At 53.3% G+C, this 15749-nt stretch overlaps 1 protein-coding gene across 1 annotated transcript in view; it reads left to right on the top strand.

The window, feature by feature from the left end:
- COL22A1 (collagen type XXII alpha 1 chain) overlaps nucleotides 1-15749 on the top strand; it is a 268939-nt gene that overhangs the window by 199165 nt on the left and 54025 nt on the right. The window contains exons 44-46 of the mRNA XM_051844068.3: nucleotides 3156-3203; nucleotides 8964-9077; nucleotides 11915-11968. Of these exons, the coding sequence (XP_051700028.3) occupies nucleotides 3156-3203; nucleotides 8964-9077; nucleotides 11915-11968 (216 nt within the window). The remainder of the gene's footprint in view (nucleotides 1-3155; nucleotides 3204-8963; nucleotides 9078-11914; nucleotides 11969-15749) is intronic.

Raw genomic sequence — 15749 nt, 5'->3', positions numbered from 1 at the left:
CCATTTACTGATTGACTGATGGCAGGGAAGCCCAAGTGTCCAGGCATTGGGTGGAGTCTGTAGGGAAGGAGGCCTGAGGACGGGCAGGTCTGGGTGCGTGGAGAGGTGGCTGTGGAGGGTGAATCCATTGGAAGCTGCTGCCGACAGCGGGAGTTGGAGTGAGGGGATCCCGGGCCATGAGGGTGAGCCCTTCAGTCTGGTTTCCAAGCCAAGCTGCTTATTGGGCATTAGCATCCGCTGGAGGTGGGCCTGGGGGCCGCCTGTCTCCTTGATGAGCCTGCCTGCTGCAAGTTGCACAGAGACCCCTGTGGGCTCACACGACTCTCCTGCTCCTATCCGAGTCGGAGGGTGCAGAGGAGACCTGGACAGGGTTCCTGAAACCAAGACCCTCCTGTGGGAGGGGTACAGGGTCTTGATGGGGGTCAGGGGCAGCTTGCTCAATGCCCTCCTCTGTGGGGTCAGCCTCACTGATCACAGTCGAAGTCCAGGTGGCACTGGGGCAAGAGTTAAGCTCAGGCCAGAAAAGGAACGGACTGCAAATGACCTCTGCCAAGCCTGGACCTTGACACGTCCCTGCAAAGAGGATTAAGTCAGCAGAGTCCAGCCAGTAACGTCCAGTAACATGGGCATTCGTGACTGTGTCACAGCCGGTCACTCCAGGACAGACTGGGAGGAGGAGGAGGAGAGGTCAGCTACCTTTAAAGTTGTTCACCCCAAACTGTCCCCCTCGAGGTCTCGGGTATGGTCCTGGGGCCCTCAGGGTTTCTGTCACTGAATGTGCCATGGGTCAGGGATTCCCAAGACCACCTTGGTCCAGTGGTTTCTGGAAGGACTCATAGACCTTAGGTCAGGGTTTGTCACCGTGAAAGGTTGAAATCAGCAGAGGAGAAGGTGTGCAGGAGCACCCAGCATCCTCTGTGTGACTCTGCTGTGCAGAGGGCACTCCGTCCTCCCAGCAGCACCGTGGGGCAGCCCATGTGGTGGTGTGACAGCTCACGTAGTGTCCCCACAGCCTCCACGTGGGGGCTTGCACAACCCAGGTCTGCCGAGTTAACCCTTTCCTGCATGCCCGTCATCCTGCAAGGGTGGGGAGAGAGCCACGGAGAGCCCTCCAGTGTCACCACCTCCAGGGGAGAGACATAGAGCTCCCCAACTCCGGTCAGGTTCCCTGGACATGGAGTCTGTGGCGGGGGCTCCAATGGTGGTGATTGGATGAGAGGGTCTCGTGAAACCTGTGAGGACAGAAGAAGCAGGACATGGCAGGGAGGGCAGTGGACAATGGGGGTTCCACCCCAGGCCGACCTTGGCCTGAGCTGCATGGATCTCTGGAGTGTGGGAGGCACTGCAGGACTGCCCCGGCCCTCTCACCCGAATCAGTCATTTCTGGCCAGTGCTGCCTGCACCAGGGCCAAGAAGCATGGGCAGGGCATGGACTGTGGCTATTCCTCTGTCTGTTCTGTCTCCCAGCCACCTCCAGTCATGTGTCATGGGTCTGACCCTCTGCAGTGCAGCCACTGTCCACCCTCCCAAGGCCCCCCCCCCCAGGCAGATTCTGTTCATGTGTCCCATCAAGGCCTAGCTTGTGAGTTTGCAGAAATGGGTCAGAGCAAGACCTAATGGAATTATCTGCAAGGCCACGCTGTATCTTCCCTGAAAATCCACTCCTCCCCCTCCTCCTGTTCTCTCCCTTTGTAACTAATGCCCAGGCACGCTGTCTATGGGAGCTCACTGTAATTATACTAAGAGCTCAAATGGCAATGTAAATATATCCCATATAATACAACGCCAGCCCCATAAAAATGTCCCAATTGGAGTGATAGGCAGCCCTTGCTGTGAGTAACTTCCCAGGGACTCTGTGCAAAGCTTCAGAATGAAGCACCTTTCCCTTTTCAAAGTTTGCATAGATGACGATTGCACAGGGGGTCTTGCTCCGAACACTGCAGGCCGTTGGCCCTCTCCTTAGCAGCCGCTTGGGACGCTTGACCTTGTCCATAGCTGCTGTGTCCCGAGTGAACTCTCCCAGCAGAGATGGCAATTCCTTCAGCTCCTCCAAACCTGCGTGAACACAACCCAGCCTCTCCCAGGCATCCCTGTGTGGAGTCCAGGCATGGATTGAATTTCTGAGCATATTAGGGTAGAACACAGCACACACACTTCCTAGCCACTGCAGCCATCGATCTGATGCAAAATTAAGTTAGTGGTGTTTGACAGCTTTTGTTTACCATGGGGGGTGAAGCAAGCCCCCCCACCCCCTGTCCTCCGCGGGTTAAGACAGTGGAGTGGCCTCAGAAAGTCTTGGTTTCACCCTCTCCGGTGTGACAGGCTGGATTCATAATTCATACGGGCTGAATGCAAACCTAGAAGAAACTGCCCTGCATGAGTTCAGCTGTGGTTGCAAGCTGTAGACAGATGCATTTTCCAGGGTACTCGTTAGAGCTGTGCCAAGTAGCAAGCTCATGTCTGGGTCTCTCCTAAGAGCTGCTGCTTAGCTTCAGTGTCTCTTAATTCCCGCTGGGTGCCTTTCACCCCAGTGTGAGCTGAACTCTCACTGCACCCTGGGCTGGCCACAGCCGTTAACGGGCCACTCCCCAGCTCACAGTGGGTTTCAGCATGAATCCAGTGACCTGCAGAATTCACTTTGCCTCTTGATTTTTGAAGTCTCCTTTCCAGAATTCAAGACTTTCAACCCATAATGACAGGTGAACTTTCAAATCTTATTTCACCTGGGAGATCTGAAAACTTGGGCTTAAATTCATACTAGACTGTGAGTGACTGATAGCAACAGCTAGTGTCCATGCGGGGAATCCGAGACAGTCTGGTTGCAGGCAGCCCACCTCTTTGCCCCTGTGCCACCTGTCAGGTTTTGATGGGCATGGGAAGGAGGGACCACCAGGCGAAGGGAAGGGGCCAGAAGAGGAATCTATGGCCCAGGGAGGCCTGAAGTCATGCGGACTTGGCCAGGCCAGGCAGCCTGTGTCTTTGCGGCCTTGGACTCTCTCGTGTGTGGCTGCCAGGCCTGGGCCGTTGATGGGGCCTGTGTGGTGTGTCAGGAGTTACAACAAGGCAGGCCTCTCACTTCCTGAAGCTGCACAGGACCTGCAGTGTGCATGTGTGTGTGTGTGTCTGTATGCATTTGTCTCTTTTTCCTTTGGCAGGGCCCCTCCGCACGCCTGTCTCCAGAGGACATAAATCTCTTAGTGAAGGTAAACGCATGTAATGAATGTGCATGGGTTGATGGTGGTGGTGGGGACACCGGGCTCTCAGCAAGTCTGACAACCGTGAGACAGGCTTAGCAATGACCGCAGCTGTGTTGGTCAGGACTCCTGTGTGCCTGCTCGTGGGCTAGTCTGCAGTGTCCACGGAACAGCTCCTGGGCCCGCGGGCCGATTGAAATGAACATGAAATGCAATGAAGGTTTCAGCTCCTTTGGGGCACTGGCCACTTTTCAGACACTTAATGACCATGGGTGGCTTGTGGCTGTCTTCTGGGGCAATGCACACAAAGCCTAGAAAGTTCTCTAGGTCCAAATGCTTATTCACCTTTCACATACTATGAGGTTGCATGTTTGTTATGTTGTAAGAAACAGGAGACACTATCAGGGTCAATGAAGAGAAGGTTAGACTAGACTGAAATGGAATAGAATAGAATGCTGGGATAGAATATTCTGGGCAGCATCCAGTTCTCACTGATTAAATGTTGGCCACGAACTGTTCAGAAAGCCGCGCCCCAGGCACAGCCGGGCATCCTGGGCATAGGTCGTGCTGATGCAGGGGCTGTTGGCCGAGGCGCAGAGGGAAGCGAGCTGCTGGGCCCTGTCTCCAGCATGAGCCCAAATTGGGCACGGACTTAACTCATTTCCAGAGCCGCCTGGACCTGCGGAGCTGAGCAGAACTGGGCTGGGCCAGGCCGGGCCTGGCTGGAGTAGTATCTGGAGGTTAAGGGCCCTGGGTCTTGAGCCGTGACAAGCTGGGAAAGGCTGGGCCAGGAGGGAGATGGAGGGAGATGTCTGAGAAAGACCAGCCTGGCTGCAGGCAGTGTGGACACTGTTGCTCTCCCTGCCACAAACGTCTGTCTGGACCATGGGTGGCGCCTGGTGCTGGGTTCTGGGTGACTGTCCCTTCCCTCACTTCATGTGTTCTGAAACACACTCGGGCGATGTCAGAGAATCGCAGTCAAAGCGTGAGACCGAGGGAGGGAGGGAAACGAAAGAAAGAAAACCCAAGAGACCTGGGACCTTTATTTATCTCACTGCACATAGAAAGGCCTTAATGGGGAGTTATATATGTTATTGATAAAGAAGAGCAATCTTCATTGATTTTTATTGGCAAGAGAGTTTTCAGACCATCAAGGACTTGACAAGAAATCATTATGGATTCAGTTCTGTGTTTATTATAGGCTTTATTATAAGCCTAGACCATTTTTCATAATTGCACCACTCTGGAAGGAGCTGGGTTTATGCCAGCCCCTCCCCCAGACTGTGGCAACCTCCAGATGTCCTGCTCTGTGTGGACACTGCCAGGGTTGAGCACCACACCCCACCGCTCCAGCCCTGAGTGAGATGCGGTCAAGTCAGCAGACAGCTAGGAACACCACAGCTTGTGCAAGCCCCGCCATCCAGGGAAGTCCCTGCAGTGGCCCTGTGCCCACACAGCTGTACTTGGCCTGAAACCCTGGGCAGGTGGCTTGGCCAGGTCTGTGGAGTCAGCTGCTCCCCTCTTGGCGTGGCAGAAGTGAGCAGTGGCAGGTGCCTCCACGGCGGAGAAAGCATTGTTTATCACAGGGTGTTTGCCTCTGCCTCAGAGTTTTATGGCATCATCTGTCTCCTGTTGAAAGCTGGAACACTGCCGAATAGAAAGTTCATCTTCCAAGAGTCCCTGTTAAAGGAACTTCCGGCACTGGATCTGTGCCCTAGGGTTCATGTTGAGGGTGACTCACCTGTGTAAATAGGAGTTCATCAGATGCTCACAACAGTCCTAAAGGTGGGTCTGATTGCTTCTGCATCTTGCAGAAGTCAAGTTGAGGCATAGACAAGGGAAGTTGCTTGCCCAAGAACTCAGAACAGGGGAGTAGCAGAGCCACTATTCACGCCTGGTGTGACCAGCTCCCAGTCCTTGCAGTCACCTCTCTGCTAAATGATTTCATGTCTGCCCAAGTCAGAACTTGCTGGCAGCTCTCTGATGGACAGGCAGCTGTTCCCTGCTTGTCACCTGGAAATGTCATGCCACACCTCAGCAGCAACGCTGTAGTGATGATTCACTTATCCAGCGAAACGGGGAATGAGATGACCAAGAAGTCTTTGCTCCTCCTGGGAGGCAGTGATGGTCTTTCCCCCAAAACAAAGACTGCCGCAACCCCACACCTGGTGGGCGCTTGATTTAGCGTTTACTGGGTAGGCTGCACCACACCGAGTAGGAACTGCATGCCAGGGCACAAGCTGGGGTTGCTGAAGATCTCTCAGGCCAAAGGAAGGGGAGGGGGCTGCTAGGACATGGACATCAGCAGGAACAGGTCACACACAATGCTGAGTTCTTTGTGTGACTTACTTATTTGCATTCTGCAACAGTCTAGGAGAATGCTCTTTGTTTACAGATAATGAAATAGACTCAAGGAGCTTAAGTGGCTTACCCAGGACAACTCAGTAAAGCAAGCTGTTGGGAGCTAGCACTGTTGGTCCAAGTCACGGGGTAGGTGGATGGGCCAAGGTCACAGATCTAGGGAGGAAGATAACTAAAGCCACAAGCACACCTGTAGCAGCTAGAATTCATTATGTTTCCACTGTGCTAGGTACAGTGGCAGGCGTCTTATGCTACCTCATTTATCATAGGACTTAGATGTCCCCAGTTCACAGATAGGGAGACTGAGGCTCAGAAAGGTAAAGCCAAGATCCTAGGTGGGTAGAGGCTTCAGTGGAGCTTGGTAGAACACTCTGGTTGGAGCCCTGCACAATCTCGAGATGTTTAGACAAAGTATGAAGTCCTATTGAAAGGTACTAGTGTTGGGTCAGGAGGGACTTGGGATCCCAGGAGCCAAGGTAAGCATCAGCAGGACTGCAGGCTTGGGGCTGGATACTCCCTGGACCCCAAGTCTCCAAGCCTGGGTTGGTGTCGACTCCAGCCCGTCACTGGTCCATCTGTGCCTGCTGATGGCTCTGGTCTGCAGGGGGCCACTGTGCAGTCAGCAGCCAGGATAGACGCGGACTGAGAGCCCTGCCAGGAGTTAGAGAAACAGGAAAGTGGTAAGATTCTGTTTGCTCCAGTGAAACGCCGTTGTGAAATGGATGCCCCTGCAAAGAACAGTTCCCAGTCATCACATATTCCACTCTATCAAGGTGTCCAGAATTCTTGTTGCCACCAAGCTAGCAGCATTCCATCCCTACCTTCCATCCATCCACCTGCTCACTTATCTATGTCCATTCATCTGTTCACCCCACCCACCTATCTTTCCATCTACTTACCTACCCAAGCATCCATCCATCTACCCCCGTCTATAAGTCTGTCCGTCCATGCATCCATCTGCCCACCCACCTGTCTGTCCATCTATCTGTGTATCCACCCACCCACCCATCCGATGTTGCAATATTCCATAGATCATCTTATTTTAAATCATTGTGGAAGATAGTCTAGGAACAGTGAGTTCCTCCCAGCCCTGCTACTTTAAAACCTGTAACCAAAAATTTTCTTCAGCTAGTATCAATCACCTTTGCTTCATAAATCAAGTTATTTAGCACTCCCCACCTTACAAATATCTAATCAGATTTTCAAAGTACCCAGTAAAGGGAGATGACACAAGATAACAGAAGGTCAGGGGTCAGTGGGTCAGTTGGCTGGCTGGCTGGCTTGGGGACCTAGCACACTCGTGTGCTGAGCTTGTGTCCATGGAAGACTGGTTGCAAAGGAAAAGTGACTCCAGCTCTGTCTCTGAGCACTCGCACTGCATTTCTGCCTGGTGGGGGAGGACGGAGTTATAAACAGACCAACACTGAGATGTGCACACCAGTTGTGGGAATTCCTGGGGCTTGTGGCAGCACAAAGAGCTCTGTGGAGCTCCAGACTCCTTCCTGGGCCAAGCAGGAAGACTTCTTGAAGTGGGAGACTTCTAAAGACTCTTCAAGGACTGACAGGAGGGAAGCGAGTAAAGGAAGGTAAACCACTCAGAGTTGCCTGTGTTAGGAAAACTTGGCCGTCCTGATAGTGGAGACCAAGGTAACCTCTAAGACTTCTGAAAATGCACTGCACTGGGTAGGACTAAGTGCAGCCCTGTGAGCAGGTGCCTCTGATGTGGCCTCCAAAGGACCAAGGCTGGCGCCTTCACGCTCTGTCCCCACATCCTGCACCTGTGAACTCTTTAAGATGCACACCTGCTGTGGGCTCAGAGCTCCAGCCCTATAACTCACAGAGTAGACGCTTGCTTTAAAAAAATATTTACTTACGTGTGTGTTTATTTTTGAAAGGCAGAGAGAGATCTTCCATTTGCCTGTTCACTCCCCAGATGGCTGCAAGAGCTGGGGCTGGGCCACGCTGAAGCCAGGAACCTTGAACTCCATTTAGGTCTCTCACATGGGTGGCAGGGGCACAAGCACTTGGGCCAACCTCCGATGTTTTCCCAGACATATCAGCAGGGAGCTGGATCAGAAGTGGAGCATCCGGGACTCGAACCTGGAATCTGCATTCCTGTATGGGATGTGGCATCACAAGCTACAGTTCAACCTTCTGGGCCATAACACCAGCCCCCAGAGTACTTAGCTGCTATCTAAGTACTTTTTAAATGAGGGAGTGGCTTAGTGAATACATGAATTGGTAACAGTCGCTAAACGCACTGGGCATTATGTGTCTGCATCTACTCGTGCTGTTGCTATTCTCAGCGTCGTCTTTGTATCATCTAACCCTCACCACAAAGGGAAGGGGTAGGGGAAGAGGAGGATAGAGAGACGCCTGTGGGAGACTCATCCAGGTGAGTTTTAGGTGGTACCTTCTCTGCTCCAACTAAGAGGTGGAGATGACACAGATGCAACAGAGAACGGACTCCCTCGGGGACAGACTTTTTTTTTTAAAGATTTATTTTTATGTGAAACAGAGTTACAGAGAGGGGTAGAGACAGAGAGGTCTTCCATGCACTGGTTCACTCCCCAGGTGGCTGCAACAGCGAGAGCTGCGCCGATCCGAAGCCAGGAGCCAGGAGCTTCTTCCAGGTCTCCCACGTGGGTGCAGGAGCCCAAGGACTTGGGCCATCTTCTACTGCTGTCACAGGCCATAGCAGAAGCTGGATTGGAAGAGGAGCAACCGAGGCTAGAACCGGCGCCCATATGGGATGCTGACATTTCAGGCCAGGGCGTTAACCCGCTGCGCCACAGCACCAGCTCCACGGTCAGAGTTTAAACTGGCCCCAGGGTCAACACTGACCTGTCTGAAAGAAGTGGAGCAATGCCCAACTCTGTGAGCCATGCGGTCGCTGCCTACCCTGGGTAAAGAAGAATCGGGGCTTGGCATTGCACGCCTGTCAGCTGCCTGCTGCTTTGTGCAGAAGCCTCAGCGCTTGGCGCGGGCAGCACAGAGAACTCAGCCCCCAGCTCTGCCTCTGACCTCAGGCAGGGCCTGCTCTCTTTAAGGAACAGTAGATATTTGTATTAAGCCTGCCTGTACAGTTAATGCAGTGCTCACCAAGACTGCACCCAGAGTGCTGACCTGGTTTTCTTGGGCTCCGCATTCAATCGTGCGGCTGGCCAGGAGGGCGACATGGAGGAATAATCCAGACAGGACAGTGGGGAAATCTAACTTGCATTTAGGAGACTGAGAATGTAAAGCTCACCACAGAAGTCTCTGGACAGTGATTCCATCCACTTAACTGCCTCTGCCTTTTGCTGGTGTTTAAAAGCAACACGTGCACCTGGAGAGACAGGAGCCGTCACCGCCCGCTCTCTGCAAGGACCTGGATCATCCTCCCCTGTTCTCTCTCCCCTCCCCCAGGACGTGTGCAGCGACTGCCCTTCCGGCCCCCCAGGCCTCCCTGGCCTGCCAGGTTTTAAAGGGGACAAAGGCCTCCCAGGAAAGCCAGGGAGAGAAGGCCCGGAGGGGAAAAAGGTAAGGAGAGGCGGGGGAGCTCATTGCTGTGAAGATCCTTGTCCTGGAGGCCCCAGCCTTGCCCCTGCTGCCTCCATAGCAGCCAGGCCTTGGCGGAGCTCAGCAAGGCGGTGCAGAGTGATGGGGACACAGCCATGGAGAGAGGAGCAACCTGGTATCTGTGGGTTGTTGTCATCTTAAGATGTTGGCTGTGGCGGTCTATTCCGCGTTGTTGACATGCAGACACGCACAGTCGGCCTCCTCTCTGTCTTTCCCTCTCTCCCCTCTCCCCACTCCTTTACTGCCTTGCCTGCTGTCCATCCAACACCCTTCAGCTGTGTCCTGGTAACAGGCCACAAGACAGGCATTTCAAATCCGTCCGTCCATCCATCCTCCCATGGTCACCACCTGATTACCATGCCCCAATGAACAGGTACTAGTGTCATTCAAACACACCCTGGGCAGGCCCAGATGGAGAAGACAGAGACCCTGTTCTCGTGGAGTTCACAGCCTGTTGTGTGGACACTGGGGAGACAGAATCGCAAACAAATCTCCGAATTCAGAAAACCCACCCAGGGAGCAGAGCAAGAAAGCAAATCAACGTTAAACCAGAATCCACACTCATCACAGGCTAAGAGACTTCAAAGACAGAAACCTCACTCATATACAGCCATGCTGAAACTGTCCCCTCTTATACACGTGGGCTTCACAAATTTTGTGAAAAAGTGGCTCAAAAGGTGTTCTTTTGGGTGCAAACATTTTGGAAACTCTGCATATTTTTTTATGCTGCACATTGAAGACCCCTTGTGGATGCTGTCAAACTAAGCCGTCGGTAAAGCCGCAGTAGCGCCCTCTGTCAGGCATGTTCAGCCAGGTTCGCCTGGTATCTGGGTGGCCTTGTCCAGAGGAAAACTAACCTTGTGGCGGGAGAGGCGCCTGCCCCTGCACAGGGGTCTGGAGATGGAGCTGCTGTATGCCTTGCTGGTTGTGCTTCAAGGAGATGCTCCCTGGATCCTGGAGAAGGCTTCTCCTGGGCCACAAGGCTATCAAAAGCCTCATGTGGCTTTGAAAACGCCTTGAAGTATGTGTGACAGAGAAACTCACAGTGGCAAGTTTTCTAAATGTTCTATGATGAGGAGCTAGGGGAGAGTCCCTCGTTTTCGAAGAGGAGAATTAGAGCTCTAATTTGAATTTGCCCTTACATGGGACAGATGCCCACACAGAGGTGAAACATTGCTCTGATTTCACGCACCTTGAGCACACCTGCTCCCCTCCCCCGGACCCCATGGTGCACGAGATTTTAGCATATGCTGCAATGGGGTGCCATGAGCCTCAAAATTTCTCCATGCAGCCTGGGACCCTGGGAGGGTACAGGAGGCAATCCTAAAACTGATTTGACCAAGCCATCATAAACGGCTATATGCTTTGCAGCATTTCTTGTATGGTATTACAGTCAATACATGCCTCTGAATTTTCTTTTTAAAGATTTTCTTATTTGAAAGAGCCACAGAGAGGGCAAAAGAGACAAATACACACAGATAGATTAAATCTGCTGCTTCACCCCCCAGGTGGGGGCCAGGGCTGGGCTAAGCCGAAGCCATGAGCTTCTTCCAGGTCTCCTATATGGGTGGCAGGGGCCCAAGCACTTGGGACATCCTCTACTGCCTTCCCCAGGCCATTAGCAGGGAGGTGGATCAGAAGTGGAGCAGCCGGGACTCAAACTGGTGCCCATATGGATGACGGCATCACAGGTCATGGCTTTATTTGCTATGCCATGATGACGGCCCTGACCTCTGAATGTTTGTACATCCACAATATGGTCCTTACCCCAAGTAGGCTTTTAAATAGCTCAACAGATCAGTTAATTAAGGTGGGTAAGTCTTTATAGGTTAGTTCCAGAAGTGGTAACCTCAGATATTCATCAGGGAATGTCTCCAAGTCACGCAGACTTTCAGCGAAGTCCCTCCCAAGACTGCAGGCCCTTTGCAACATTCACCAGGGATGAGGCTTGTGGAATGCATGGTGAAAACCAGCACCAGCAGTGCCCGTCAGAACTTCCTGATGCTCCCCCCCGCAGGCTCTGACAGGCACCCGGGAACCCCCACCTCCCACCTGGGCAGCCCCTCTCCAGAGCCAGGCAGCTGACACTCAGGTGTAGCGCAGCAAGGAAAGGCCTCACAAATCACGTGCTGTGTGTACAATCCTGCACGTGCGTGGTGCGTAAGGTACACGCCCACCCCTGCATGCAAGGAGCTATTGCATACCTCAGGCTCTGACCTCGCCCCTTCTGAGCTGGACTCCTGCACCTGCCACTGCCTGCGAGTTTGCTGGAGACAACACTCGGGGTCTCTCCCGAGGCAGCCTCAGGCCCAAGCTGCAGCTAACTCCATGCCTCAGTGGTGGAGGATCCAAGTGTAGCCACTCCTGTCCTGGTGACTCAGTCCAGGCTGTTGGCCTGAGGCCTCTGTTCCCCAACTCTGCTCCACGGAGCCCGAAAGAAGTCAACACACAGCACCTGGCTTTCCCCAGAACAAGTGGCCAGAGAAAGACACAGGCCAAGGTGGGAGCCAGCCTTGGCTACACTGTTGGTCACACAGAGCAGCCTGGTCTAAACGGGGGCTATTGGAGGGCATGACCATGGGCGACAGGGGCCGGTGCACACAGCTGACGGTGGCGGCCATGCCTGTGGCTGCACAGCCACCCTCAGTACCACCAGGTGCCTGTGTCCCCTGCTCAGACATTCTGGGGGCAGGGGCTGCTGTGGGAACTGCCAGCAAAAATCAGGGCACTGCTGCACAAGCATATGGTCTCCAGATGCTCATTCTTGTCTTGTTTCCTTTCCTGTGTCCCTGCCACAGGGAGATGCTGGGCCCCCTGGCCTCTCAGGGCCCCCGGGAATGGCTGGACCGCAGGTTAGTGAGCCTCCTGAACACCTGCATGCCCCACCCTGCTCATCTCCCTGCTTCACTGAAGTTGAGCAGGAGGAACGGCCAGAAGGGAAATCAGCAAATCCAGGTTCTGGGCTTAATCCGGGCATCATCGTCATCCTGGCCTGGCCCAGGTCAGGGAGACTTGTGGTGCCTCAGTCACTGATCCACACACGCTGCATGGGATGTCCTCGTTCAGAACCTTCAACTTCACCCCCCACGGATGAGGAGACTAAACAGAGCTCAGAGAGAACTGAATGACAGAATGTATAGAAAGAACCTGGCGTTGAATAACAAAAATGTTAGGACAGTGCTTTACAATTGTGAGTGAGCCTTGCTATCGTCATTGAATTCTGAGACCATGGGAAGGCAGCAGGCAGGTGGTGCAGCTTCAGCCACAGAGCAGGCAGGGACGATGGCTCTCAGGGCTCACACAACCCTTCCCCAAGGGTCTGTCTGGCTGTGGGTGGGGGTCAGGTGTATCTTGAAGAAGAAATTAGATGAGTATTAGTACAGGGGCGAGGAGTAGCAGAGACCCCTCTTCTGCCTTTGGTGCCCCCGAGATCTCATCCTGCTACAATGCTTGCATGCACCCCACGGTGCTCCTCTCCATTTCTCGTCCTGTGGCCTGGCTGTGTTATGGAGACAGCTGGGACACAGGTCTTTGTCTTCCTTAAGAAAAGAATCTCAGATGTGAGACCGAGCTCACAAGAAGCAAGCTAGCAAAGTTTAGTGAAGGAAATACACCTGCCAGGCCAGTCCGGCATCTCAGCCAAGAGCCGAGAGCCCAATCTGGGATCAGAGTGGAGTTTTGGGGGGTATGGGGCGCCCCCTTTCCCTACCCTTTCTCCTCTTTGTTCTCTCTTCGTCTGGGATATTGATGGGCAGAGGTTTGGTGAAAGTCCTCTTGGCTCTGTGAGCATAGTCAGTGGACTGGGCTGGTGGGCTAAGTAGCCCCCTGCCCTGGGCTGGGAAGACCCCTCTTTGTCCCCGAGGAGGGCGAGATCCACCTGGGAGGTTACTGGACACGGGGAGGACCTCGGTGTGTAAGTGCTGGCTGCTTCCAAGTCTGTGTCTGTGTTTTTCCCTCATCCAACCACACGATCGTCCTGGTGTTTTCCTCTAGCCCTGCCACACGCACAGGCTAGTGTCTCCATCCTGCCTCACAGCTAGGCCTGGCGTGGCTCATCTGACAGGACAGGCTGCGTGACATCAGGGGGAGAGTGCGCTCAGGAGCGAGGTCTTGGGCTTGGAGTCTCTGCCCTGTCCCTGGGGGTGGGGGGGTTCTTAATCTCTGCCCTTCAGTTTCTCAACTCCACATCATCCGCTTATCGCCATGGCGACTGCGGGCAGGCCGCTTCCGGTGCCTGGTGTACTTCAAGGACTTGCCAAGGTTATTGCTCTACAACCCCTAGAGTCCCAGCCAGAGGCAGCTTTAGAATTAGGGTGAAGAACTTGGATACGATGTGCGGGAGGAAGTCAAAACCTCGGGAACCAAAAGAGACGATGTGTAACATCACTTTTTAAAAAATGCAAAGTTAATACAATAGATCCAGGAGGAACAACACTTCAAAATTTAAAAATAACCCAGCCCAGCTGTCTTGCTTGCTGCCTGCCTCCCCCTCCCCCTCCCCCTCCCTCCCTCTGTCCCCTCCCCCACCTCCTCTTGTCCCTGGCAGGTGGGATTCCTCTGCTCATATCCATGCTGATATTTAATTTATCTTGAATTTTCTTAGATTGATTCTGACTTTTAAATGGTGCCCTGGAATATCGTTTCTCTTGGTTCCTGAGGTCTTTGGCCCCAAGGCCTCAGCGCAGGCCCCAGACCTGGAAAAGGTGGTTGGTGCTGTTACGGTTGAAAAAGCCAGTGAGCAAACAGAAACACTGCCCGTGGTGTGACCCCCCAGACCTGTGACCCCTCAGGCTGGACAACACCCAGGTATCCCCGACCCTGGCAGCTGGGGCATTTCAGATCCACAGACTTTGTGAAGATTTGGAAGGTTCCATGTAGCCAAGACCCAGGCATCAGGAAGCCCAAGTATCCGGTCTCAGAGGAAATGGAACAAGAGATTTTGCCGGGGGCAGTGTTAGCTTGAGACACCCCAAGAAAGTGTTGTCATCCACCACTATCCCTTCACCTGCCTTGCTGAGTTTGCCAGCTAAGCCTCTGCCTGGAGGGTTTTGTGGGCCTGCAACTTCACTGATCCTTAAGTGACATTTGCTGTCAGCCTGCTGACTGCTCAGCTTAACCTCTGCCAAGAAGTGGCCTTTGTTCAGAGAAACAAAAGCAGATCAATTAAATAGATAAGCAGCTTCCTGCACTTGTGGGGGGGGCTGTTTTCTCCATCAGCAGATCCTGGGTGATGGTGCTGATGTTTTGGGATAAAAGCTCCGATTTCTTTTCTTTGAAATTCTCTTTCAGAGAGGGTTTGCTCCTTTAAATACTCCCAGAAAGCTAAGGAAAGCTTCCATTCATAAAGAGAATGAAAATTAGAATCCTGTCTAGATGCAGGGCACTAGGGTGTGGTGACCTTGAAAATTCCCTGGGGCTGGAGGCCCTAGGGAGCCACCACAAAGTGCTGTGGACCTGCACTGAATTCTAAGGGCCAAATTACCTGTAGATGGTCAGCATAATCCTAGAATATGGTCATTGTCCCTTTTGAAAGGTGAAGAAAACCCAGGTTTAGCAAGGTTAAATGCCGCAAGGCAAAAACTTGTAGGCAGTCGAGCCAGAGCTGATCCTTGCTAGTAAAATTTCAGGACCCCATTACTTAGTGTTTCACTGTACTCATAGTAACACCAACAGCAGCACCAGCAGCCGGGACAGCTCCCAGTGGAGCTGCCTACATGTCATCCTCCATGGCTTCCCCCATCACTGGGACAACGGGACACAGAGGAGGGGTTCAGGGTCTCCTCACAGGTCAGGGTCTTGGTTCTTGGCTTCAAACTCAGTCCAGTTTCCATGATCTTCATTCATCTCACACCAACTTTCCAGTAAACCGACGGGCAGACTTTTCATTTCCTGTTCAGCTTCCCTTCTCAAACAGCACCCTAGACTTGCAGACAGAAAGACGGGCTTGTAAATGGAAGGTGCCCCCCGTGATGCTGCCGTGGGGCTGCTGTTGGCTTCAGTGTACAGCCCAAGGCTCTGGCTCTTTGTTGGTCCTGAGCGTTGACAAGAGGCTCCGGTTCCTTTGCTTGCGTCCGTGATTCGGTCTCCAGGGAGCAGCTTCCCTGAGATTTGGTTTGCCGATTTGCTGTTGCTCTTTCCAGCGGCTGTGTCTGGGGAGGGAAACACCAGAGCTGGTCCCAGAGCCTGAGTCTAGGTCTTTGCAACTGACTTTGAGAGACAGGGCTTAGGGATGGAGGCTACTGTTGTGGTTAGCATCCACATGGAGGGGAAGGGGGATCAAGATGGTGGTGACCCTGTGCTCCTGGGAACAGGTGTGAAAGCTTCTGCTACGATGGACACAGTCTGTCCCCTGTGCAAAGGATTTTATCTCCTCTCCACCTGTTTACCACCAAGTTCAGGGTCTGCAGAGGCCCTGCTGTAGACCTGGAGTCACCCTGACGCGCAGACAGCCTCCCCCTCCCCTGGGGGTTCCAGGTGATGCTGGGATCTTCTACCGCTGCTAGACAAGTCGCCCGGGAACCCATCCTGTCCAGAAGATAAGCCGGGGCGTTCAGTCCGGCTGTCTCCAGGAGCCGACATGGCTCTCCACACGTAGCAGCCTCCATCCTGAAAGATCTCACCACGCAGCCCCTA

The sequence above is a fragment of the Oryctolagus cuniculus genome, chromosome 6 (genome assembly GCF_051225735.1).
Source record: "Oryctolagus cuniculus isolate XC-2025 breed Fujian yellow rabbit chromosome 6, ASM5122573v1, whole genome shotgun sequence".
Classification (NCBI taxonomy): Eukaryota; Metazoa; Chordata; class Mammalia; order Lagomorpha; family Leporidae; genus Oryctolagus; species Oryctolagus cuniculus.
This window is presented reverse-complemented; position numbering and strand designations above follow the sequence as displayed.